At 39.9% G+C, this 26,278-nt stretch overlaps 2 protein-coding genes across 4 annotated transcripts in view; one reads left to right on the forward strand and one right to left on the reverse strand.

Moving 5' to 3' along the window:
- myo1ea (myosin IEa) overlaps positions 1 to 1,230 on the forward strand; it is a 48,123-nt gene extending 46,893 nt beyond the window's left edge. For both annotated transcript variants that reach the window (XM_077563514.1, XM_077563515.1), the window contains one exon: positions 153 to 1,230. In XM_077563514.1, the coding sequence (XP_077419640.1) occupies positions 153 to 229 (77 nt within the window). In that variant the 3' untranslated portion in view covers positions 230 to 1,230. The remainder of the gene's footprint in view (positions 1 to 152) is intronic.
- A 1,400-nt stretch (positions 1,231 to 2,630) lies between these two features.
- Positions 2,631 to 24,984, reverse strand: rnf111 (ring finger protein 111). 2 transcript variants are annotated; one of them, XM_077563918.1, is made up of 15 exons: positions 24,844 to 24,984; positions 20,501 to 21,455; positions 17,722 to 17,854; positions 13,918 to 14,072; positions 12,451 to 12,645; positions 11,965 to 12,338; positions 9,887 to 10,127; positions 9,432 to 9,789; positions 7,848 to 7,973; positions 7,645 to 7,762; positions 7,092 to 7,172; positions 5,537 to 5,632; positions 5,213 to 5,299; positions 4,833 to 4,936; positions 2,631 to 3,842 (listed from the first exon to the last, which is right to left on the reverse strand). In XM_077563918.1, exons 2-15 carry the CDS (start codon positions 21,375 to 21,377, stop codon positions 3,725 to 3,727), a joined length of 3,063 nt encoding a protein of 1,020 aa, XP_077420044.1. In that variant the 5' UTR covers positions 21,378 to 21,455; positions 24,844 to 24,984; the 3' UTR covers positions 2,631 to 3,724. The 2 variants fall into 2 exon arrangements, with proteins under 2 accessions (XP_077420044.1, XP_077420045.1); XM_077563919.1 differs by lacking the exon at positions 5,213 to 5,299.
- Positions 24,985 to 26,278: the final 1,294 nt, after the last annotated feature.

Raw genomic sequence — 26,278 nt, forward strand, 5'->3', positions numbered from 1 at the left:
AATTTGAACGAATTATTTTTTGTTATTATTAAAGTAAACTGTGACATTTATATTTTTGTTTTGTAATATAAAATACATGTATAGAAATGACAAAAATATAAATAATATTCAATCTAATCTTAATCTAGCGACTCGCTGTCTGATTGTTTCAGACGCTTCAGGATGGTGGTCAGGACGTCTGCGAGGGAAGCAAGGCCTTTTCCCCAACAACTATGTTGCCAAGATCTAGAAGGTCGACGGACGGACGGACGGACGGACGGGACGAAGGAGTCTGTCCGCCCGCCCGCCATTTTTCCAGGCGGAGGAACGTCAAGAAGCACTGTGGGATTTCTGGGTGAATCCTCCACTACTGCCTTGCATAGTCCATGAATGTAAACTCTCTTTGAGGGTCCACTTCCCCAACACAAGAGGACTGCTTCTGTCCTTTTCGGAAGGGCGGAACAAAAACTATTTATTGTATTTATACAAGCTTTTCTGTCCTGATGAGACCTTTTTTTTTTTTTGCCGAGGAACCCTTTCAAAGTCACAGTACGCATAATCTGGGAACAGGCTGTGATTAACGCTTTTTTTGTTGTTTTTAATCCTTCTTATCCTGAGATGATTCCTAAAAGATGCCATCATATTTATTTTGTCGATGCAAAGCTCGCAGGGAAATTGGTCGTTAGTGATTTTTATACCGTTTTTAGACACCAAAGATGGTAAGCGTCTCTGTGTGTACTGTAACCCGAGCACGCTGTCGAGTGTGTTAGCACTTTATCAGTACAGGTACTACTACCTTGGACACACTTTGTTGAGTCAAGTAATGAAGGCCCATGTGATTTTTGTTTACACTTTAAATTCCCTTTCTGTATATGTGTTCACGGGGAAATGCCGTTTAGTCTTAAATGAAGAATTGTTGTATATTCGTCGGAATACTCACAGGGTCGCTTTAAGGCTTCTCTCACACATGGCGGTGATCCCTTTTTGTTGTTTCGTGTTCACAGAAGTCATTTGTTGCTGTTGTTTTTGTTTTTTTTTGTGCACTGCAAGCTGCGTTTTTCTTTCACATTCCGCTCACTTGGTTATGTTTGACCAAATAACCACATTGTGCTCAAAGTTGCTTCATCAACTGCTGGGACTTCATCATCACTTTGGATCTCGGATGGTTCTGTGGTTTTGTGCAATACGAGACAGTAAATGAGAGGTTTTTTTTGTTTGTTTTGTTTTTTAAATAAAGCATGTATTGTTGAACAGTGTTTGTCTTCTTTCTACGTGAGTGTTTCAGAACCTGCTGAATAGCATTCAACAATCAAAACCATTCTAATTTTAATACTTACTCATTTTTGCAGGGCATTGTGGAAACTATTTTAACCCCAATTCCTATATTTCCACATTCTCCACGAAAAATAATTACCATTAAAAATATTGCCAGAATCTTTCACATTCCCCAAATTCCCACATTTTCACAACAAAACTCCCAATTTTGTTATGTTAAATTTTATATTAAGAACTAGAGGTATTAGTAGCCTCTGTATAGGTGAGAGTACTCAGTGAATACTGATAAAAATGGTATCAAACATCCTTATTACAAAGTATGTTTCTGCTTCTCTCCTGATGCAGGTACTAATTACTAGGGAAGTAACGATATCCAAACATCACAATATGATAATTATTACTATATTGTGGGGAGGTTGGCGATATAAAAAAGCTCAATATTGTCGGGAAAAAAGAGCTCATATTAAAAAAACACAATATTGTGCTTTTGTACTTAACATCAATGCATATAAACAACTTCAATCTCTAATAACACTTAATATTGAGGCACTTACTTGCTAATGCACGCACACATAAGAGTTCCTCCGCATATTGACTCGGTTCACAAGCATACTACGTTCCCCTTCATCTGGCAATTAGCGTGGATTTTAAACAGAAGGGTGAAAACATGCTTTGTGAAAATTAAACTGCTCTAAAAAAAATAAAAATAAAATAAAATAGCTACCAGAGTGCGCTAATACTGCACAAATGGAAATCAACCTGACTTCAATTAATTACTCATGCAGTTTACTTCACCGTTGGAATTTCCCGTGTTCCCTAATATGTGAAAATGCCAAAAGATGAGTTTAATGCAGATATTTGTTTGCCTTTTTGTGATGTGACATCACGTTATTTAGTAAGATAGCTAATACTAGTTGGGTTTCCATCCACCCATCTTTATTCGAATTTTCAAGAAAAGCGAATATAAAACTGAATGGAAACGCTAAAAATTCGAAAAAGGGCACACAAGTTTTTACGCTTAGAGTGGGTGGATTTTGAAGCGTATCGAAAAAGGGAAAATGCGAATTTTGGCGATGGAAACAGGTTTTGCGAATAACCGCCAGCAAGACCTCACCGGATACACGTCGGACGTTTTGACTGGATATTACGTCACAAAGTGCGTTTGTAGTCCCAAAGCATTACAGAAAAAAAACGAAAAAGATGTGTTTGGAGGGGCGGAGACGACGAAACAGAATCTTTTTGGAATTAAAGAAGCGAATATTTATGCAATTTTAGATGAAAAAAAAGCAAAGAAAGGCTACGGTTGAAGGGAAACTCATGACGTCATCACACGGCGCATTTTCACAAAAGAACAAAGACGACACAAACCACTCAAGTCTAGAGTTATCCAAGTTTATTAATATTTTTTAAACTAATATAAATCCCACAGAATATGCTCCAGGTGCTTTTGAAGGGTGTGTGATGACCGCATGTATACCTGCTTTTGATTCATCAAGTACTGCATTTAATCACTCCATTCAAAATAAAATGTTTTTTTGTATTTACTGTATTTCATAGAGTGGTCAGCACGCCGTCATAATCGCAACTAATCCTGCGTTTTCTCGTTCTCTTGTGCAATTCTATGCCAGTGAACACTTGGGCGTGTCATCTTTTCCCACAGCTGATGCTCAACTAGACACTGAGTGAGGGGAGGGGGCGGGACACACTATATGTAGCCAACTATCTCTCCATCTAGCAAGCTATCCGTGACATGACAACCTGTGCTTGCTGACAAGATGGATGAGGGCGTGTTTCAATCTTGTGTGACATGTATGCGACTTGCGTGTTGCCTGTTTGGGGCGTAGGGACGTGTGCTGAGAAAATACTGTGTGTGTGTGTGTGTGTGTGTGTGTGTGTGTACTAATACAGCAGCTGATCTTTTCAACATAGTTTTCCCTAGTTGGGAATGTCTAGGAATGCTTTTTTTTTTGTTATTTATTTAAAAAAAAAAAAAAAAACTTTCACTAACAATCCACATCCTCTAAACAAACTAATCAATACAATGATTGGTAAAAATGAATTCTGCCATGTTGTTGTGGAGGCTGACATTCTAGTCTAGTAAAACGAGGCGTGGCGGCTTTACTAGAGCAGCTCTCCTCGCCTTGAAGCCCGTGTACATGTGCAAACAAATGCATTTTGCGAGGAAACATGCAGGAAAACAAAATGACACTTGAGGAAACCATCCAAAAGCTACATAAAAGCTTTATAAATACATAGAACTCTTAATTAATGGAGAAGAAGTGAAAGCCGGCACTGTCCAGATGTTCCTACTAGTAGAGCTGCGCAGGTAAAATTCATTGCCTTCTTTGGTTGACTGCAGTACTCGGGAGGAAATGAAGATGAATATGGAAACAAAAAAGTGTTTGTTAGAAAGAGACGCGCGCTTGGTGGGTTGGATGGTGGGAGGGCGGGGCATAAAAATCAAACAGCATCAACTCTCAGCAGACAACTGCGCCTCAATGTCCACTCTGCAGATGGGGCACTTCTTGTTGGTGAGCAGCCACTGGTCCACACACAGCTGGTGGAAGAGGTGCATGCACGGCAGGCGCCTAGCAGACAAACATCAGGGGAAAGGTTTGTAATCTTATATATCAAAAAGGTACTAATGATATCGATACTTGTTGTTGGTATTGAACATCCCTAATGTTTTCCAAATTCAGCAATAATTTATTGCAAAGGAAATGAAGACAAAAAAAATCAAGTGGAAATGTAACATTGTTAGTTTAATAGTTGTCATTTTTAAGTTCCTGTCACATTCAATTAAAATAAAATGGCAATTATTTTGTTTGTTTTTCTTATGTCTTTGTAGTTTTTCAGTCTAATTCAGTCAACTGGAGTCTTCATATTATGTGAATCAGCTTCTTTTTTTTTTCTTCATCCCCCACAAAAACATGATTTAAGTAATTACACTATTAACTCATTTGCTCCCAAAAACGTATGAATACGTTCTATTTTAAATGTTTTAAGTGTCCCAAAGACATATTTTTGTTTTTTATGTTTGTTTTTTATGCTAGAGCATACAGAAGGCTTTGATGCAGCATCTCAACTGCACAAAACGGTTGAAGCAATGGTAGTCATTACAAAAACGGCCAACAGGTGGCAGCAGAGTATAAGAGATCAACCAGGGCCATGTTGCAAAAAAGCTCTTTCACCCACTGTTTAAAACAGATTTGTGAATAATGATGAAACTTGGGTATATTCTAATGCTAATAAATGAAAAACTGAAACAGAAATATACTTTTTTTTTCCTGATAAAAGAAGAGACTCTTATCTTTATTTTGGTAGGTTTCATGTTTTTATAGCAATAGAACAAAATATTGTGTGGGCCTGGCAAAAATCTGTCAAAATCCAGTAAAACAGCCAGGGGCGAAGGGGGTTGCTTCAGTGAAAATGGCTGGGAGTGAATGCTGCGTACATCATTTTGCCACCAGAGGACCAAAAAAACCAACAACAAAAAATGTGTCTCATTTTGAGACCCCCTAGGATTTTTGTGCGAATACCTTTGGAGGTTTTATAAACGAGCAAAGTGAAAGACGCACCTGACGTCCTCGCCCTCCTCCAGTATGGACAGACAGATGGTGCATTTCTCCTCCGTGTCTTCGTCCGCCCCCTCGTCTTCATCCTGCTTGCCATGCAGCTTTCTCTACAGGTGACAAACGTTTGGAGACATCAGAGGCGACGCGCCGGCAATCCCATCGTGTTCATAACAACCACCTAAAGACACTGCTATACATATCCTTAACAGTATGCAAACATTTTCTTGAAAGTATTCTTTAAAGGACTGAATTCCATTTGGGGACAGAGAGAATGGTCCTTTTGTCCTGAAAAGAGGAAGAAGAAGGAAAAAAAAAACATGGCCCCTCCCCCAAGACTACAGCTAACACTTGTTTTCCAAATTGATTGGTTCATTATTTCTCACCGATTCAGGGGTTGCGTGCATATTTTTCCCAATAGAGGCCCAAGCTTCGGGGGTTAACTGTTGGTCAATGTCTCTCTCCAACACCTTCTGTATTGGGTGGCAGGGTGTTAGACGGCTCGTTTAGTTACAGCTAGGGAAAGCCTTCCCCAACAAGATCTGCATTCACAGCTAAAAGACACTACAGCACTTTGCTAACGTGAGTACAAAAGACCACTCTGTCCCAGAACACACGGTAAACAGTAACAAGCCAAGCAGCGCGGCACAAAAAGTAGCCGGACAGACAAAATGTTCAATATGCTGCTCAAGACAGCCAACAAGTCTCACCTTTTTGTACTTGTGCGGGTAAGTGCACCTCTCGATGGTTCCCTGAGAGGCTCCTCGGTTCACAGTCCCCAGTCGCTCCTCTAAATGCAGCAGGTCCTTCAACAAACACAACAACTTTCACGTTGACTCGTTTATTGCAATACACATTCGTTCATTTATGTATTGCTTGTTTGTTAAAAAGGGAATTAAAAATCACAATTGGATTCGTTTTCAAAACTTTAAAATGTGGTGCCTGGTGAGTGACATGGGTGTCAGCAAATGACTCGGCAGAAATGTAACAATAGGAAGCTGGTGGATGATGCTTTTTGTGTGTTTGTTTTCTAACGGTTTGTTCAATAAAGCGATTGAAAGCACACCTGCAGGTGTGTCCGTCCTTGATAGCTTGTGGGGACGTTACAAAACATTCTAGCTAGCAATGATAGGCTATGTTAAATGAGCTGCCATCAATGCATTACCTTGTGTACATTATTAACACATGCTAATTTGGTAGCCTATATATGACATTTTGCTTTACTGCTAGCATTAGCCTAGCGGACTTTCGCAACAAAACAAAAAAAAGGCAGCTGTGAGCTTTATAAATGGATTGCTATTTGCTCATTTCCTGCATAAACAGGATGCCATATAGATTTTTCTGTAGTCTTTTTTTTTTTTTTTTTAAGTGGAAAGTAGTATTGATAATAAAATGATCAACAGTGAGTCTATGCAGCAATTGTTTAAAGTTATCAGACTGTGTTATGAGGCTGCTTTGTGAATCACGGGGCTGGCTTGTGGTGCACTTGAATGTCAAGAGGTTTTAGCTCAGCCTCTGGCATGAAGACAGGTACAAAAAAATTGCTTAAAAATAAACACATGCCTATTGGCCTTTGTCCACATGCAGTGTTTTAGGGCAACTTTTGAAGAAGTCAGGCTAGGGTGGAGATGTTATCAATTCAGAAAACATTTGCCTTACTGCTATCCAGCTTTTCTGCCTAGACGAGTGCCAGTTTTGTTTTCTTTTAATCAAACAAGGCAGTTTGATTTGAATTATGCTTTTTCAGCTTATAAATATTTAAACATGTTAAAATTTGGCTTTATTTTTTGGTGCCATCTGGAATATTAGCAAGCCTGCCACATAACTTTTTACCGTTCTGACTTCAATTCTATACCTGCTTAAAGTACCTTTATACTGAAACAATATTGTAGCAAAAGGTCTCCTCAGACCGCACATCCCTGGTTTGTAAATACCGTAATATTAATAATATGTTAGCCCATCTACGGCATAACACAATATGCTAGCGTCAAGGTAGACTTTAGTTATTGTATGGTTTGGTTGAACATTTTGCTGTTTATACAACATTTTCTCCTTTTTGTGGCACTTTTACAGTAAACTCCAACCAGGATTTGTCGCGAATCGTGGATTTGACTTTAGGACATGGTATCGTTTAATTTTTGACCGTTACGCTTGGCTGTAATTTTCTAGTACCGGTAAAGCATTCAACCATCGTGCAGACAGATCTTCCCAGCAGGCCAGTCCTTAGATTATAACGAGCAGACAATGCAATGAATGTGCACTCACCTCATAGGTTCTTCCAAAGCCAGTCATTCTAGATGAGATGTAGCGAATGTGCGGGTAGGTGACTTCAGATATACCAGTGTGCTGTCAAGGAGACAAATGCATGCATGCTACTGTTAGCCACAAAAAAACAAAACCTTTTTTCCCCCCTCCTGTTTAAGCTCTTGAGTAAAAAGAGCATCTAAACCGAGATGCACCATTTATAATAACATATTATGTTCATATGCCACAGTGATGAATGGATATTACACAAAAGTTAACATGGATATGTTAAACTTGCACTACATAAAGTCAGTAGATGCTTGAGGGCCTCCAAAAGAAGAAAACATTGGACTGTATTTGTGAGACTTTTCCTCAAGGCTTTTCGAGTATGCACTTGAAATGCCCGATGAGCTTTTATTAATTGCTTATGCATAATTCATGATCGTCGCCACGCCACCCTTGAAATAAGTGATGATGAAAACAAAAAAAACCACATCATTGATCTAAGACACGATTCAATTAAAAGCGAGTGGTATTTATGCAAATGTATGCTTATAAGCGCAGATGTCGTTACCATGAAGGGGATGGGGAAGTGGTGCAGTCTGGAGGTGGGGTGGTAGTGGTGCAGGTGGGAGTGCAGGTGCCCCGATGGGTACGACGCCACCGTCACTCCGGCCTCGATGCCGAGCTCCCTGTTGACAAAAAACATCGGCACGGCCATTACAGTCGATGTGAACGGAAAAACCGTAGGGAACCCGAGCAGTGTCCGACACAAACCATGCGGTTCTCTGCTCTGGCTGGCGAGGGTGGGAAGACATCGTCTGCGGCACGTGGATGTGGTGCCCGTGGCCGTAGTTGGGGTGCATTCTGTGGGGGTGAGGAGGAGGACGCTCGTGCGCTCGCCTGCGTTCAACAACACAAACGGGATTGATCAACTCATTACCATTCACATGGCTCATATGCATTAATAAGTCAAAAGTAAAATTAAGTTTTAGCTTAGCTGAGCTCGCTGTGCTTAACCCGAGATCACAATAACACATACTAAGATTATGTATACATGGGGTAGACAACAAACCCTTGCGCTCAAAGGCCACATTTTTTAAAGGACAAGTCGACAGCAAGTGGATTTTGATGCTTAACTCATATTCCAGAAACAACATATAAACAAAATACCGTCTTTAGACTAGAGGTGTAAAAATGAGTGTGTTAATTTTGAGTTAAGAGTTCCTTTAACGCCACTGATTTTTTTTAACGCACGATTAATGACCGCCCCTTACTTGGGAAGCCTGTACTGGGGGAAGGAATTTCAGTCGCAATGCAGCAGACACGTACGTCCGCTTCAAAATTTAGCAGTAATATATTCAATAATGATGCATATATTTGTGGAGACTTGGGTCAAGTTGTATTTTACAATTTTTTAAATGTGCAGAATTTCACAAGTTACTTCATGTTAAATATTAGATATCTCTTAATATGAAAAGAAAAATGCACTGAGCTGTAACCATCTTACAAATGCAATTATGCCATCTAGTGGCAGAATAATGACCAACACAAATCAATTTCACATGTCTTTTACAGACAGTACATCTTTTTAATTCTAACTCAATTTTATGAATTATTTAAAAAATACTGTATCAATGACTAAAAGATGCAGCCATACTTCTATTAGTTTAACATTTTCCCCACTTTTATATTAACATGAGTATGAAAACTTACATTTAGAACAGATATAAAATTTGCAATTAATCAAGAGTTAACTATTGAAATCCTCCAAAGAATTACGATTAAAAATGTTAATCGCCTGACACCCCTAGTTTACACTAGTCGGGCTGCATAGAACATAATTGTAAAGAAAATATTTGAGTTGACTTCCCCTTTAACTCAAATCATGTTTAACTCATTCACTGCCATTGACGGCTATAGACGTCAAAAATTCATTTTACCTATTTCTGTTAGTTTAACATTTTTTCCCACTTTTGTTAAGAGTATGAAAACCTAGTGCTGTTTTTATATTGTATTAGAACAGATATAAAAAATTGCGATTCATGCGATTAAATATGGTTAAAAAAAATAGCACTCGCCTGACGCCCCTAATTTTTAATAATCTTTTCTTTAAAAAAAAAAAAGATACAAAATAAAAAATTAAAATCAGGCGTTTACAATTTGTAATCGTAACTCACGATTAATCACAAATTTTATATCTGTTCTAAATGTAAAAAAATTTTTTTTAGGTTTTCATACTCTTGTTAACAAAAATGGAAAAAAACTAAACTAATAAAAATTGTTTGAATGAATTTTTGACGTGTATAGCTGTCAATGGCAGTGAATGAGTTAAACATGATAAAAGACAAGATTACTAACGTGGGGTGCTGCATCATCCTCCGCCTCTGGACCTCCATCCTCTGCAACATTTCATGTTGATGGAGCCGCTGGACTGATCCTAGCGGTGGCATATGGTGCGGCAGGGACTGGTGGTCGGCGGGCAGGTGCTGCGCCAGCGGGGCGCTCGAACCGGAGAGGTGGTGGGCGGTTAGAGGAGGGGCGCTGGGTACGGTGTGGCCTGACGGGTGGGACGGCAGCGGCGGATGAAAGGAGTGGACATTGTGGGGAAGGACATAATCGCCTTGCGGAGGGGGCTGAGGTGGAAGTTGGGGGTTCCCGTGGGAATGAGGGCAGGCAGTGGAGGGCTGATGATGCAATGAGCGGGCCAGAGAGCCATCTGAGAAGAAAAAGAACATGATAAAAATCAATTACACAAACAACTTCACATATTAAAAGAATACAAAGTGGAGCATTTGATCACGCTTCATACTCACATGAGGGGTGTATGTAATGTCTGCATGGCTGCTGTAGCTGTGTTTGAGGCTGGGCTACCATGCCGGAGCTGAAAGAGTCCACCGCAGCTGGTTGGCTGGGTCCAGGGGTGGCCTGGGAAACGTACGCAGGAGGCCGCGAGGTGGAGCCTGGGCAGCACGGGTCAAAGGCTGATGTGCTGCCATGGAAACTAGCCCCGCTGCTTCGAACACTACTGTTGCTCAAGTCCACTGGTAGAGTTTGCTGTGAGAAGAAAGAGGGGACACATTTTAACTCATTACTCATTTCTAAGTTCGAATTGTCTTTGGGAGGCTGCACTAGATAGAGCAGGGTGAAAGCAAGCTTTATCGTCAAGTCATTTTAGGCTAACTAAATAAAGAATCGGTCAGGAGCCACAAAACAGACATTTTCTTCTACCCTTTGTCCTCCGTTTTTGGATTTTTTTTTGCTGTGTAATTTTTTAGACTGTCTTTCATACATTCTTAGGCTTTTCTGCCTTTCTGTCAAATTTCTGACACTTTTATGAATACATTATGGTCATACCCTCTTTTTTTTGGGGGGGGGGCATTTTATGGCTACTTTTTGACATTTTTTTCTTAATATGACATTTTTGGCAGTTTTGTGGACATTTTATGACATTTGGGGGGATTTCTTTTGTTTTTAGACATTTTATACATTTTCTGCCTTTTTTTAATGAATGTGCTGACTTGTTTGGCAATTTTATGGTAATTTTTCTTCTTTTGTTTTTGGGACATTTTATGGTTACTTGTTGAACGTTTTCTTTTTTGCCTTTCTTTAAATACATTTTCTGATTTTTTGGGGGCAATTTTGTGTAAATTTCATGGTAATTATCTGCTTTTCCCCTTCTTTTTTTTCCTCTACCTTTCGTCTCTTTTTCTGACAACTTACAAATATGGACTCTGATATTTTTTAAATATTACATTTTAGATTATTATTATTATATATTATTATTATTATTATATATTTAGACATTAATTCATTTAAAATGTGTAAAGAAAAATACAAATTTCTACTTGTTTATTTTTAAGAGCTAAAAGAGAGGGACTAAAGAGCCACATGTGTCTCTAGAGCCCCAGGTAGCAGACCCCTGCACTAGACTAGCTTCCGTTAATCGTCACTGCACAATGACGTGAAACCTCATAAAGTAGTTTAATGTCCATGCACTAGTACACTAAAAGTAGCAATAGTAGCATTTTTTTTTCACTAATAAGACACATTCTACTAATTTTATATCAATGATATTGTGTAAATGCTCAAACGGCTTTCCATCATTAGTTTAGGCAGTTTTGTGGACATTTTATGACATTTTGGGGGATTTCTTTTGTTTTTAGACATTTTATCCGTTTTCTGCCTTTTTTTAATGAATGTGCTGACTTGTTTGGCAATCTTATGGTAATTTTTCTTCTTTTGTTTTTGGGACATTTTATGGTTACTTCTTGAATGTTTTCTTTTTTGCCTTTCTTTAAATACATTTTCTGATTTTTTGGGGGCAATTTTGTGTACATTTCATGGTAATTTTCTTCTTTTCCTCTTCCTTTTTGGACATTTTGTTGTCACTTTTTCATCTTTTTTTTTTTTTTTTTAGTTTTTCCTCTACCTTTTGTCTCTTTTTCTGACAACTTACAAATATGGACTATGATATTTTTTAAATATTTAATTTTAGAGTTATTTAAATCTAAATCCTTAATTCATTTAAAATATGCAAAGAAAAATAAAAATTTCAAAATTTTTTTTTTTTTACGAGCTCCAAAGGGAGCTAAAAGAGAGGGACTAAAGAGCCACATGTGTCTCTAGAGCCCCAGGTAGCAGACCCCTGCCCTAGACTAGCTTCCATTAATCGTCACTTCCTGAACAATGACGTGAAACCTCATAAAGTAGTTTAATGTCCATGTACTAGTACACTAAAAGTAGCAATAGTAGTCGATTTTTTTTTCACTAATAAGACACATTCTACTAATTTTATATCATTGATATTGTGTAAATGCTTAAACGGCTTTCCATCATTACACAAACAGCTACTATTCCCACTACTTAACGTTAACATGGAATGCAGTACTACCTGGTCGTGGTAATGGGCTCCATTGTTGCCGCCGCTATTGCCACTTCCGCCGCTCACACCAGCGCAGGGCGCGGGCAATGCGCTGGGCCTTTCTACAGCACAGCTAGGCTCTTGGAAAGGCAGGGTACCCGGGGGCTGTGGTGTGGGGTGGTGGACATGAAGGACGAAATGGTGCGTGTTGCCGTGACCGTGCTGGGAGCCGTTGGCCTGAGAGGACGAGGCCTGCATGCAGCTCGAATGGGAGTGGCTGAGGGACAGATGACCGGGGGAGGGCCTTCCGCACGGCGAGTGCTGCTGACAGCACGACGGCAGCCTGGGCATGGCCGTGCCTGCGGTTTCTCCCGCTGAACCTGACAAGCCTGGTCTGCTGTCATCTGGTGAGAAGAAGACAAAGGCAGTTCTCAATAGCTGCTCTTGGATAAATAAAGGTTCCATAAATAAAATACATGAAATATAAAAGCATCTGGTTGCAACATGCTGTCTTACCCTCTGTAGCTGTTCGAGTTGAGCCACTGGGCCTCGGTGTGTGCATACTGTCGGGTATTGAGCCGGGGCAGCTCGTGGAGGGGCCTGCGGCATCGTTGATCTCTGAGGTAGAGGCATGCTGGGAAGATGACGACGAGGATGACCTGACCATTTGAGAGTGAATGCTGCCGGAGGTTGTTGGCACAACTGAGAGGTCTAAAGACAGATACCAGAGTATACATCATTTATACAGTCTTGAACCAAGAGTTTAATTCCTTCAGTGACCAAAACATATCTCCAAAAAACATTCTTGTTTGTAATAGGAATTATATTAACCTGCTCCAGCCTCTCATAAATCATAGACAACAAAATTGACGTTGATAAGAAAAACAGCACTTGCCATTATTGAATAAAAGCAAACAGTAACAATGCAAAGAATTGAGGTTGTCATGAAAAAGTCATTGGGCAGCTTCTTGAGGTGTGCACAACTGGACCACCAGGGGGGAGTATAACAGAGATACGTAATACACGAAGAATAATTTAAGTGACCGTGTAAGCTGCAGTAATAGTCTATAGTCTTGGGAAATAAATCATATTTAACCTGTGAGTATTGTAATATTGCCTGTTTACATGTGTTGCTGCAGTTTTTGTGTTTAAATACACTTGCTTGAATTTTAACATTGCCACAATGCTGCTACTCTGTCTTTGCTAAACCTTTGACATTAAAAACAAAAACAAATGAACTGGATGATTATCATTATCCATTTAAATTTAAGAACAAAGACATCAGCGTATAAATCTGGTTGGTTTAGATGCACAGTTTGACAATGCTATAGAGATATGATAGAAGATTAAATTTCCACTTCCATGTGTTCACGGTCATGAAAGTAAACCTGTGTGTTGCGTGTGTGCGTGTAGAACGAGTGTGTGCTGGTCAGGAGATGCTTAACAGCCGACGAGAACTCTAAATCTCATTAGCATTCTGGTGTGTGCACTCCATCTACTTTAGTTATTCGCAAATTAATCTCCGTCTCATACTCGGCTCCATAAAAGCTCCTGTCCGTCTGTACTCTCAACGTTGAACATTCATTTCAGATATGAATCAAAATCCATATCCAACTAATTAATAAATATCAATTCAAAGTCTTGAGGAAAATACAACATTCCAGTTGAGCAGATTGCTGAAAGTGCAAGCTCAACATCCTGCAAAATGCTTTGACGCTGATATAAGAGCCCGTTTTATCATCTAATTGTCTTTACAGTTTCGCGCCAAACGGACTGCTTTCTACCTTTCAAGTGCTTTTAGAATGTTGCCCCAGTCACCCTTTCACGCTATGATAATGGCGTGTGGTGCCATGGGAATACGTTACGAGCTGCGTTAGCTTTCTCAAAATACTCATTCTGCTCTTCTTCTTAGTGTAGCTGAGCTTCTATGGCAGCCTTGACTGCAGATGGATCCACAATGAGACGGCCGGATGTTTTCCTTACCATCTTCATCAACAGTGAGGTCCACCACCTCCCCAGAATTCTGACGCAGCGGCTGGATGACGGTGGACAGTCTGTGACGTCCTCGGGGCTCCTGGAGACGGTTCTGAGAGCAACTGTTAGCCCATATCCTACCAAGACCACCCAATGAGCGTGACCTATAAAGACAAAGGCATAATGGTGCTTTAACTGTCATTTCCATGGCAATGTTTACTTTGATGTGAAAGGAAACAAGAAAACAGCAGTTGAAAATGTAATTCTTATGTCACAATTTGGTCTGTAAACATTGTGAGTAAAAAAAAAAAAACACCAATAAAAATCGTGAATTTTTAGGTTTGTGCTTTTCACGTCGTGTTTTGTTGGTGGTATTATGAAGCAATCATTTTTAAAAAATGATCATAGAAACCATGGCAGAAAGCTGAATCATGGGGATGTTTATGTACTACTTCTAAAATAACTCATGAATATCAGTAACATTTGTTATTATACAACACATTTGGTTAAACTGAAATCAAGTTCCGCCTACAATCATATCAGATGATCATGCCAAATTACTGTTGTCGAAATTAGGGCTAGCTTCTTTTTGGACTGTCATCACAAAGCTCATTTGTTATCATTAATATTCATATATTATTCGATCTAGAGTAAATGACTCAAGTAAAAAGTAGTCCTTAATCAGAATGTAAACATGAAATAAAAATATGTAATGGGATTGTGCAACTCTAAATATTCCCCAACAATATTAAAGTACAATAATAGTAAGTTAAATCTACAGAAAATACCACACATTAAAGCAATGGTCTTAAAATAAATTTCTTTGCTAAAACAGGCTTATGAGGCAGAGATTACATCAAAACTGCAACATGTTTTCTCAAGTGGAGTTCTTTCTTGTAGGCTGAAATGTGGACATTTTTAGGCAGACATGCGCATGATTAAGTTGCCGGTAAGGTATCAGATTGAATGTGATCCCGGGGATGTTGTGCCTCTTGCGACGAAGGTACAAGCAGTTTTTCTCTCTCCGTTGTTTCCTATATAAATAACCTAATTTGAAAACTTTGTTGCTGTGTGCAGTGTGCTCATGTTTGGTTGGTGAAAATGCTGTCAAACATCACTAGATGTTATGTTGGACTGGCAAAAGAGTCCGAGGCACAAGTCTCTGAGTCACGAGTAGCTCAAGGTAAAGCGTCAAAGTTGCCCTTTTTTTCCCCCATTAATTTACTAATGTGAATGTAACAGAGTAAATGTAGAGCATTAACTCATTCACTGCCGTTCATTTGCGAGCATAGTGACATGTCCAATAAAGCGATGGAATTAAAAAATAAATAAATACAATTTCATGGATTAAAATCAACAAAATATTGAACAAATGAATCTGTTATTAAAATAATGATTAGTTGCAGCCCTACTTTCGTATCACCAAGTTCTCCGAATCCCATGGAATAGTGGCATTTAGGCCCACCGGGCCATAAAGTGTAACACAGGAAGGAGGGGAGAGCAAGGCAGAGGAGAAATAGGAGCCTGCACGGGAGTGTCGTAAAGTGGGATGTCATGGAGCTTTGCGGTCGGGGAATATCATTACACCTCTCGTGAGAGCTTTCACAGCCTACAGAGGTGTACTGGGAAAATGTTAATGCCATTTTGCAACTTCGTTAATGCTTCTGACATCACTGTCCCTAGTAAAGTAAGATTATGATGCGTGTTAATGGAATGGTGCAATAGAAATCTTATTGTGACGGACACAAATTAATTTCATACATACAAACTAATGGAAAAGACAGCTTCAATTTAAATTTTCTGAGCTTCGTTTTTACGAAAAATTACACACAAAAGGTCAAAATTGTGCGAGTGGTAAGCAGAAGAAAACGCTGTAATTAGCCAGGCTCCTCGGCTCCTCCCAGGGATGAGTAACATCCACAAGGGAAGGGTCTCTAATTAAGTAGACTGGGGATTATTTTGTAAATATCTGTTTGTCGCCATAAACCCCTGAGGATGGGAAGGCTAGAGCCTGGAGGACAACATTTCACTGTAAACATCAGCACTAGTGGAATGGGGTAAACTCAGCAAAGCCTACGGTATGGCCTAGACATTAACTCGATATGAATAGAGTGATTTGCTTTATCACCGTTTTTTTGCCACCCCAGAAGAGTACCAGAGTTGGCTAACTTGGCAAGGATGAACAAGTGGTATGATATGATATGAAATAGAACTTTGCGGCAAACCAGGATGGCTTCTCTGTTAATAGATACTGTTGGCATACAATTTGGGTCAACGCTTTGAAATCAAATACAGAGCCCAAAAATGCTAACCTCAGCGACCAATAAAACAACAGAACACCCAAGAAGGATCATGGTAAGGCATAATGTCAGCACATTTTATTGAGATAATTGCAGCCATTTTGTTAAATGCCACATGACTGCTCATCTTTCACATGCGCCCTTTGGCAGGTTACTTTTGTAAGCACAACTGTTAATTCATCCTTCTGTCACAAAATAGGTTAGATTAAATTTATGTTTATCATATTAATTTGTTTTGATCATAAAAACATTTTACACTTAAAACGGGATAAGAGAAATGTAAATGTACCCAATGCTGTCCATACAACTGCACCTTCTGTGTCCAATTCTAGAATGAAGTACATTTGTTTCTGAATGAAACCGTAAAATACGCAAGGATAATATTGAAACGCTAATAAGCCAACATTGTGTTTTTATTGTCACAGCCAAGCAATTTTGTGACAAGTTCATGCATGTCCTAAGCTCAACTTTAGCATAAGAACAGGGGCCGATCAAGTGTGTTTGCCATTGATTAATATTGAGTATGTTATTTGCCGTAACACATTGCAATCCGGACGGGAGATCCCACTGTGTACTGCTGAAACACTGGAATGTTCTCTTAATGCATTGCTTTGCCAGCAGGCTGAACAACATGTATTCACAAGAAAGACGTGCTCTCTGGGGAAAATGTAGGCCAATTACAGACAATTGGGATAATATGTAGTTGCTTTATCAGCAATTAGTATGGGAAAATTATCCAATAATTGATTCCGTACTTTCACTAAATCAAAAATGATTTGCGAGATAACAGAAGCAAACAGAAGAGACCGGTATCATCGTCATTGCTGCTTACATCATGGGACTATTAACGTTTATACGGCTGTTTTGTGCCCATCGTTCTTGCGTCCCTCTCCTGGCTTCTCAAGCCCCTGATCCTGTTTTCACTCTCCGGTCTACCTTCTATCCCTCTACATCTCAACCAAACCAGCCGAGGCCCCACAGAGTTCAATCTGTTACGTGACCACACTTGTTACTCAAAATAGTCATATTTCAAATCATCTTTCTCCATTGAAATGAATGGGAATTACATTAATTTGTTCCAGAATCTCAACCCTCAAAAAACAAAAGCAAAAATGCTTTCAATGTGTTTTTTCCAATTTAAAAAAAAAAAAAAACACACTCTATAATGTAATATTGTACTTTATGAAAATTTGCAGGAATGACTCATAATCGAGTCATTTTTTATCTCAAGTCACAACCCCCAGCACAAGTATTTGACATTGTTTCCGTTTCCCATCGCCAACACTTTTTGGCTCTCTACAGGAGCCAGCTGGATTTCTTTAGTTCAGTGGTAGTCACTCACCTTCTGCCACCTGGACGTATCCTGGCATCTACTGTTTACAAAAATTCTAAATTGTCCTACTCATATAACTAGACCTGCTGAGAAGGCAAACTGCTCTCTACCTACCCGTTTTGTCAACACTGCTCAAACAAATGCAGGGATTTTCGGAGTTAAAAATAAAACGTTGCCTACCTGAAACCATCTCCAACTGTGACGATCTCCACCTCACTGTCTGTCGAGGTGACGTTGATCTCCTCACTGGCAGGGACAGGAGGTGCCGGGGCTGGAGTAGCCTCAATTACCACCACGTCTTCATCCAGAGCACCTGTGCACACGGACAGCAACATGCCATGCATGTGAAGGAAACGGCAGCTTTGGGCAAAAGGTCATTGTGTCTCAAACACATTGTTAAAATTGGCTTGGCAAATCATTTTTGAGGTCATGCATTTCCTCTGACATCATTTTAAGATGACTTTGTGTGTCACTAATACTATCTCCATCTAAAACAAAAATATTGAGTCACCATGAGTGAGAATATAGTATAGTTACATTCTCAGGTGTTCACTATAAGTGCTGTGTTGACATGTTACAGTCACTTAAAAATCCCCTTAATTTCCTTCCAATTGAAAATGAAGACAGATGTAAAGATACAAGTGACTATGAATACTAAAATGGTCGATTGAAGTTAGCCTTGTCTAACAGGTTATATGCGCATATACCAAACCGATTTTAAAGCCAGATACACGAGTAGAGAGTCAAGGTGACACTGTTTGGCACTGCAATTGTGTTTTTGTGTACAATAGTGAGCAAATTCATGATTCCCCAAATGGGATTTGTACTCCGATTGTCCCCCGAGCGCTGCTGCTTAGCACCCTCGGCAACTAACTGTGACTCTGGTGAGGCGTTCATGTGATTACAAAAACACTGATCTTACAGGCTGGAAGGTAGCTTCCCTACATACATTTGGTCAAAAAATGAAAACAATATATATTAAAAAATACACAAAATAATGAATTACTAATGCACGCAATTAAGGCATAATGTGTCAATGGATACGCAAATCAAAAGTACCATCTGAAAGAAGAACTTGGTTTAGTATATCCCTTTTGTTTGCTGGAGCCTAACTAAGCAAGCTGAACGACCGAAAAAGCCAATCCTAGTGGGTTTAGTATACTTTCAATGTAATATGACCAAATGCTTGTAGATGATCGGTAGAACAGATCAAAAGTGGTGACTAACTTCATATACGGCATCCTACTATAAAGAAGTACCCTTTTCCAACTTGGAGACCCGTTTCCATGTAAAGGCCTCACACGTTCTTCAGAGTATAGATTTTGCCTTACATGTGCACTCTTTGTTATACGTGAACATGTTTACCAGATAAAAAAAGCACGAAGCGCCGCTGTTCAACACTCAACAAGGAAACAGTGAGTAATTTTGCAAGAACAGAAATAATTGGAGCATCCATTCGTCCATGTTAGGTTTGTTTGTTTCCCGCGGTGTCGGCGCTTTCTGGTTTTGTCGCAGCTGCATATCCCGCCCCCAAACAGAATGTCACTCTGTGATTGGTCCGAAATTGGTGGAAATCAACGAGCTCGGTACATTGTGTATTCTCGGGAGTTTGTGAAGTCACAAATGTCGCGAGAATTCATCTTGCAGAGCAAGGTCACCAACAACCTCTTTCTTGATAACTTCACCCCGCAAAAAAAAAGCAAAAAGCAAAGTACTGTGCCAACATGATCACATTTCAAATTCCCCTTTGCTATTCTTGAATGGACAAGCTCCTAATTAAATCATTGAAAATCATAGAGCAACTCAAAAATACCATATTCTTTGTTATGTGACTGGGTAATGCGCTAACTCGTTTGAGACAATGACTAAATCATCTCTAACTGTGCAGTGAAGTCCAAAATGAACCACATCAGCAGGATTCTAAATTGTGATTCAAAATCTGCTTTAATTAAAAGCAAGTTCTACAACCGGTGTTGGCTTCTTCAACCGTTCATCTGCATATTGCCTCACGTTGCATCACTTCTACTGAAAAGCATTAGTTCATGCAGGACTGCACTTAATTTTGGCAACATTACAGATTATGATGCCTGCAAGCACTGTTATAATCCTTTATAACAAACTGCATAAAAGGGTTGCCTTAATGAAAGTGTCAGGTTGATGTAATGTATATTACAATACACAGTTAAAAAAAAAACACTACTACCTGTTCAATTAGAATTTTAATTCTTGGCAGAGAAGCTGAAATGCAGTGGACAGAAATTAGGGCTATTCGATAGCACTTTTTTATTTTAAGATCCATACCAGTACAAATAATCTGAAATCATCTTTTATGGGGGGGTCATGTATAGTACAGACATGTACGCAAAATTTTACCCATTACAGCGACCGCATACTGTTAGTGGAACCCACTGAGGGCTGCTGAAGTGCACAGGGAGCAGTTTGGTGCATCAGTGTCTTGCTCAAGGACACAGCCGTGTGTCCAGGAATGGTCTTAAACCGAGGCCCCACGGTGGCAGGTAACAATTTTAACCACTTGAACACGGACGCTCCAGAGTAGGGCTGGGTATCGATTCTGATTTCCTTGATTGATTTTTAATTTTTTTGCTTAAGACAAATCTAAATATTTATGCTTCCACATATGTTTGATTTAAATTGCGAGTTAATTCCCATGGAAATTTTCTACTTTTTAGAATATTTTCAAAATCCCCCCGTTTGAATTCCCATGGAAATTTAGAGCAAATTTTCCACCCCTTTGCAACCTAATCAGTATACACATTCCTAGTTCCAACACACTGTGAAAGCCTTCAGTATAGATCGGGTCACTGCAGTAATAACAGTGCAATGTATCAAAGCTGTGGCAACCATTGGGGGGGGGGGGGGGGGGAACACCATAATAGATCCTCAGACGGTGTAACACAAAGAGATAATACAGAAGTAGAGCATCAAGGTCACTAATTACCTGTGGCTACTGCAGCACTGTTGGGCTGGCTGCTGGTGCTGCTGACATCCACATACAGCTCATCCTCCGCTTCGGTCGAGGACGGAGACGAAGAGCCGCTGCTCAGCTCCTCACTTGAACTACTTGTGCTATTGAGCAAAGCATATTTTCGCCGTGCAATCACTTCTCGTTTCTTCCTCTGCAGTAGTAGTCGCTCCTTTTGCTTCTGCGTACGCTGCCCTCCCCCAGGAACTGATTTCACAAATCGTTTCCTGTGCAGAGTTCGCCGACTGCCCAAACACGGCCGCTTCAGTAACACCGACTCCGCCTCGGACCGCACCCACTTATGCGAGCGGGTCCGCCTCGTTCGACCCGCGACGGTGCGAAGGCTAACTCCAGTCGCTCCTGTTGTGAGCACGGGGGCTTTTTGTTGGCCCCCTGTTGGTTCGGATTCCACGTCCTCCTCAGAGCTCAGTGTGTCTGAGTCACTGAATCGTAAGCAGGAGGAAGGGGACGAGGCAAAGTCACTAAAAGAGGACTCATGAATGTGTTCATCCTCGCTAGAATGATGCAAGAGTTCTTCCCTGGGACGCTCAGGGGCCACAGAAGTCTCACTAAAATGTCCGACTTTAAGCGAACAGTCGGACGGTCCTGCTTGTTGGACCTTTCTTTTTCTACGTCCAGAGAGGCCTCGCTCCGGGTCCTTGTGAGCCGCCGCGTCTCTCAAGGTCCGATGCCTCGTTTCGGAACACAGGGTCGCAAACTCGCTGTCTGCCATTCCAATCACCTCCATGTTGCTAGGGAAGCTCTTAGCTGCCTCCATGGGCTCCGGGTTCACCAGTGGCTCCTTCAAGTGCTCCTGTCTGCTGGAGGCCTCAGACGGCACCTCACTCTTCATAGTGGCAGCTCTGTCCTCGCCGAGCTAACAGAGGGAGTGTGCAGCTCCTACGCTTCAAACCACTTCATCTCACAACATCTACAAAAGCCAGAAAGAAAAACAAGACAGTTAAAGTCATTGTGCTGAAAGCCTACTATTAGTGACTTCATCCTGAGAGCCAATAACTGAGATTTAGAGATGGTCTGTTTTATTATCGGTGATAAATTCAGAAAGTATGTCGAGATGCGCTTGAGCTTGATATTAATAAATGACATGAAACATTAGATGCTTTATGGAGCTACAGACGTGCCCCACCCTAATGATAAAATCATAACAAACATGGAATTAACAGAGACAAAAGCAACATGCTGGTCTTTTGGTGACTTGGAGTGCTAAAAAAGAAGTCAGCAGGTTAGAGCATTCTCTATTTGGGCGCCAGTATCATAGAATCCCTTACGTATGGAAATGACAAAGGCTATCTTGATAGCAGTGTTTACATCACGACATAAGACTAATTTCCACACTTTGGCATTTAGTTAAACTCACTCCGTGGCATCTGGATTTTGGCCTGTTTTAATGCCGCTTCTCCCCCATCCTGAGAGCTAGCTGCCAATGAGAAAGTTGCTGTAGAGTATCATAACATCAAATCACAAGAAGCTCGGTATCCACTGCAGCCTAGTCATCTTGTATCCATTCTAAAATCAACGTTTCTTCCTTTATTTCGCCAAAATGGGGTTTCTTCAAGTTCTCCTTGGCTGGACGGGAAAGTCAGTCACACCAATGCAAAAGTTAGCGTAGAGCCCTGACAGAATCCATGACGTCACTATACGCGTACAAAAACCCAATGCGCCCGCGCTGTCAATAGCCAATCGGTTCGCTGCCAGGCAGTCAAATGCCTCCACTGCCCAGTCGGCTCCTCTCATGCTCAACCGGAAATACAGTGACAGTTTACGTTACTTGCGCTGAAGCCGGTCTCGCTTCCCCGTCAGTTCTTCACATGCGCAACCGAAAATAGCGAATTAGCCGTAGCCATATAATAAGAAAGAAAGAAGGAAAGAAAGAAATAGAACCGCTTCACGCGCTTGCGAGGAACGGAAAGTACGGAGCGGTAAACAACGTCACAAATACTACACGCACTGGACGCCACCTCCGTTCTATGTCATTGCTATGGCAACCCTTCAGATGGGTCAATAATGTGGCTCAGTCTGAACAGGGCCAGATCTGATTTTGGCACATGCTAAAAACAGTCTGGACAGTCAGCCCTAAAAATCGGATTTGAGGAGAAAACCGATTGGAGTCAGATATGCCTGCAGTCTGAACCAAAACCAGGACAACCGTGACAAGAACTGACTTGCACCAACATTATGACTAGGACTGGGTATCGATTCTAATTTCCTCAATCAATTCGATTTTGATTCACAAGAGTTCAGTTCGATTCTATTTCGATTTTCTCACTATTCAACTGGATTCACTTCACTTTGATACGATATGGATTAATTGGGGAACATCAATTCTTCTTAAATATCAAGGATATGATAAAAATCCACAAACATTAAATTCCAAATTAAATTTTGCGGAGGTCACTGTTAAATAATTTATTTTATTAACGAAGGTAACCTGTTATAATCACTTAAGTGTTACACAAACATTGACATCATCAAGGATGAGATGAAAATATTTTAATAATTCTAATTCAACAATTGTAAGTATGAATTAAAAAGATTCTGAATTGTCAAAGTGCAATAAATCAGGTCTTTCAAAAATGAAACAAAATACTTTTAAATTGTATGTGAACAGTAAATTTCAAGAACACAGTAAGATACATTAAAAAATGTGGCCTCCACAATTCTATTTTTTTAAGAATTTATGGGGGGAAAGATTAAAATAACCAATTCATGATTTTATGAATCGATATGCTCGAAAAGGAAAACAGATTCAATATTGATTATTCTTTTCTTTTTTTTAACCCAGCCTTAGTTATGACATTCAAACATGAATTGCAGTATCATTCAAACCATTTCTGAGGGAATAGAGATATGTAGTTGAAAATAAAATAGATTTGAGTACATTTCTACATGCCCTTTTTCACTAAGCTGTACAACTCTGTTGAATGTCACAGTACATATTCTAGCGAATTAAGACATATTAGGTAGAGCGATACAGTACAGTTTGCTTGAATATGGCAGTCCTAAACATTGGAGTTTTCCATGGATTTGAGCAACAGGGCACTGTCAATTGCATTTTACAGTGTCTAACATGTAACTAAGGGCAATTTGAGCAAATTCATTAAATAAATCTGTTAGATTTTAACTTTATTTATATAGTGCTTTCAAGCAAGAGCTGCAAAAGTATTGTACACAAAACAATAACTATTATACAATCATTAATAATAATAAAAAATCTCCATTCGAAATACACTGAAACTCCCTTCACATTGACACGTAAAAAAGGGGGGTGCATAGTTTCATTCCCTGTTGTATCACTGCACTGTACTAGAACACTGACCTTAAGGTGGTTATCAGGATATCGAACAAATGCCCACAGTGTCTAGTTTGACATGCAACTGAGTGATGTGAGAGTCTGAGCTACCAAATGGAGAAGCTGTCTAAATGGCGTACATTTCAGCATCAGAAGTCACAGGACACATTCTCTTCATATAAGAAGAAAGATGTATCCTCCCTGAGATCAAATGACGATATTAGGGCCAACATGGCTGCTAATGCTAGAGGAAAATGCTTTCAAAAGCAACTGTAAAATAAGTCGAGCTAAGCGATTGCGACAGCAGTAACTAGGTCTCTCGGCCTAGTTAAAAATAATAATAATTAAACGCTTGTATTTTCTAAAGACGTGCAAATGTTAGTAACAGCTTCTAGGGCGGTTGGTTAACAGTTACTATTACTATCAGCTGTCCGAACATCTCCCACAAACGATGTCGAAACCACTATTAACTTGTGTTCACGCAGGAAACAGGACTAGCCACCTCCTTGGAATGATCATTTGCGACACTAGTTAAAAGAGGCAAAACTAGATGGGGGAGCTAGCAGCCACTTAGCCTGTCACATACTACTAGACGCAGAAGACAACAAAGATTGTACGTAAATACATGTTTCATTTTCAAACGCAATTTTCGGTTCGACGGGGAGGTTAAAACCCGGCAAAAAAAAATTTATGACAGGCGTTGGATCGTGACATATGTATATCAACGTTCACGCAAGCCGTAACTCAGCGGGCCTACATAGAAGTCGCATTTGTTAATGGCTGGGATTGTGAAACTGACAACAGTTCCGATGAGAGCTGAAAAGCGGCATCGAAAGCAATGGGCCCTGAAGGGCTACGTGCTAAGCTAACGTGAAGGCTAGCTCAACTCCACTAAGCAAATAGACGATTTTACACTACTATTTAGACCCGCGAGCGTATCGTTTCAAACCAACAAGGACAGAAGAAAAGCTCTACAGTGTGTCTGTTAGATAAGATGGAAATATCTCACTGTTATCTCTCGACGAAGTTCCCATTCCTGCCTCTCGAGTCGACACTGTTGTTTACCCAGCAGGTCGTCTGTTCGCTCTCACTGGCTACAATACTGGGCTTGTATTCATTGCCGCACGGGGGCACCAGATCGCACTTCGGTATTTGCGACACTTTTACGACAGTTGGATTCGTTGACCCGAAACATCTTGACAACGTCACCCCCGCCCCCCCAACCCACTTAAAAGAAGGGGGTTGATAGACTTAAAAGGGATGAAAGTGTTGAAGGAGAACAGATCAGCTTGCTACTTGCTTGCTCTGTAGGGAAACACAAAATCATTTTTGTGTGGAGAGTAAAAGGAGGTACAACTTTCGTGGTCTCCTCGTCTCATTGGAATGTGTTGGAACATTTATTCAACACCATATAGCCTAATAGCATAGTTTCCCAAGTCGTATTTGAACATTTTTGTGAGGAATAAGCGGTTCAGAAAATGGATGGATGGAAAACAATAAACCCCTCCCTCTTTTTTTCCTCACATTGGTAGTCTCATTAATTTATGTTAGTTTAATGGCATAATTACTAAAATCATAAAGTGGTTCAGGAATTGGATGGATATTTAACTTACTGCCACAAATGCTTACTAAAATGTTTTATCTTATTCTTGTTTTCTGCAAATCATTGCATAGTATGAACTTTGTTTCTGCTGTGTACATTAAAATAAATTTTATTTGATTCCTTGAGGCAGCTGTGCTATTATGCTTACGATAACTTTGACATCCATAGTACAGTATGCTTTTTGTAACCTGGGGGTATTCCATCAAGCCGGATTAAGGAAAAGCCTGTTTTATTTTGATAAACCCGGCTCATGTTAATCAGAGTTCCATTCCATCATGGTGGGTTATATAAATCCCCACTCAGTAACCATGGAAATTTATGCTGCAGCTCTAACCTGCTGCATTATATTTTATTAATGACACTTATGCACATTTAGTTTATTATAAAATGTAATTTAGCACACTAATCAATCGCTTTAATTAAACTAATTCATATAGAAGTCACACGTCAAATGTAACTCCAAGAAAAAATTTAAATTAAAAAATAAAATTAAATAAAAACATGGATTGGGTTAGTGATTTGGCGCTTAATTCGGAGATGGTGTTAGTACAAGCCGCGCTTTTTTACATGAGGCTCACTGCGTTGATGGAATACCCCCCTGGCAAGAATGCTTTTTGTCCCCGATCACTATAGAAAAACAATTGAGTGTACTGGTACAATATTGAACAATAGTAATGGCTTTATGACATGCTGTTTGAGCATTTATTCGATGTTATCGTTAATGGCATAGCTGCCTAAAACATTTTTGAACTTTTTCAAAAAACAAGAATTCTGAGCAAGCATTTTGTTGTTGTCATTATTATTGTTATTGTCATTGTCATTATTATTATTGTTATTATTT

Source organism: Vanacampus margaritifer, chromosome 4 (genome assembly GCF_051991255.1).
Source record: "Vanacampus margaritifer isolate UIUO_Vmar chromosome 4, RoL_Vmar_1.0, whole genome shotgun sequence".
NCBI classification, from domain to species: domain Eukaryota; kingdom Metazoa; phylum Chordata; class Actinopteri; order Syngnathiformes; family Syngnathidae; genus Vanacampus; species Vanacampus margaritifer.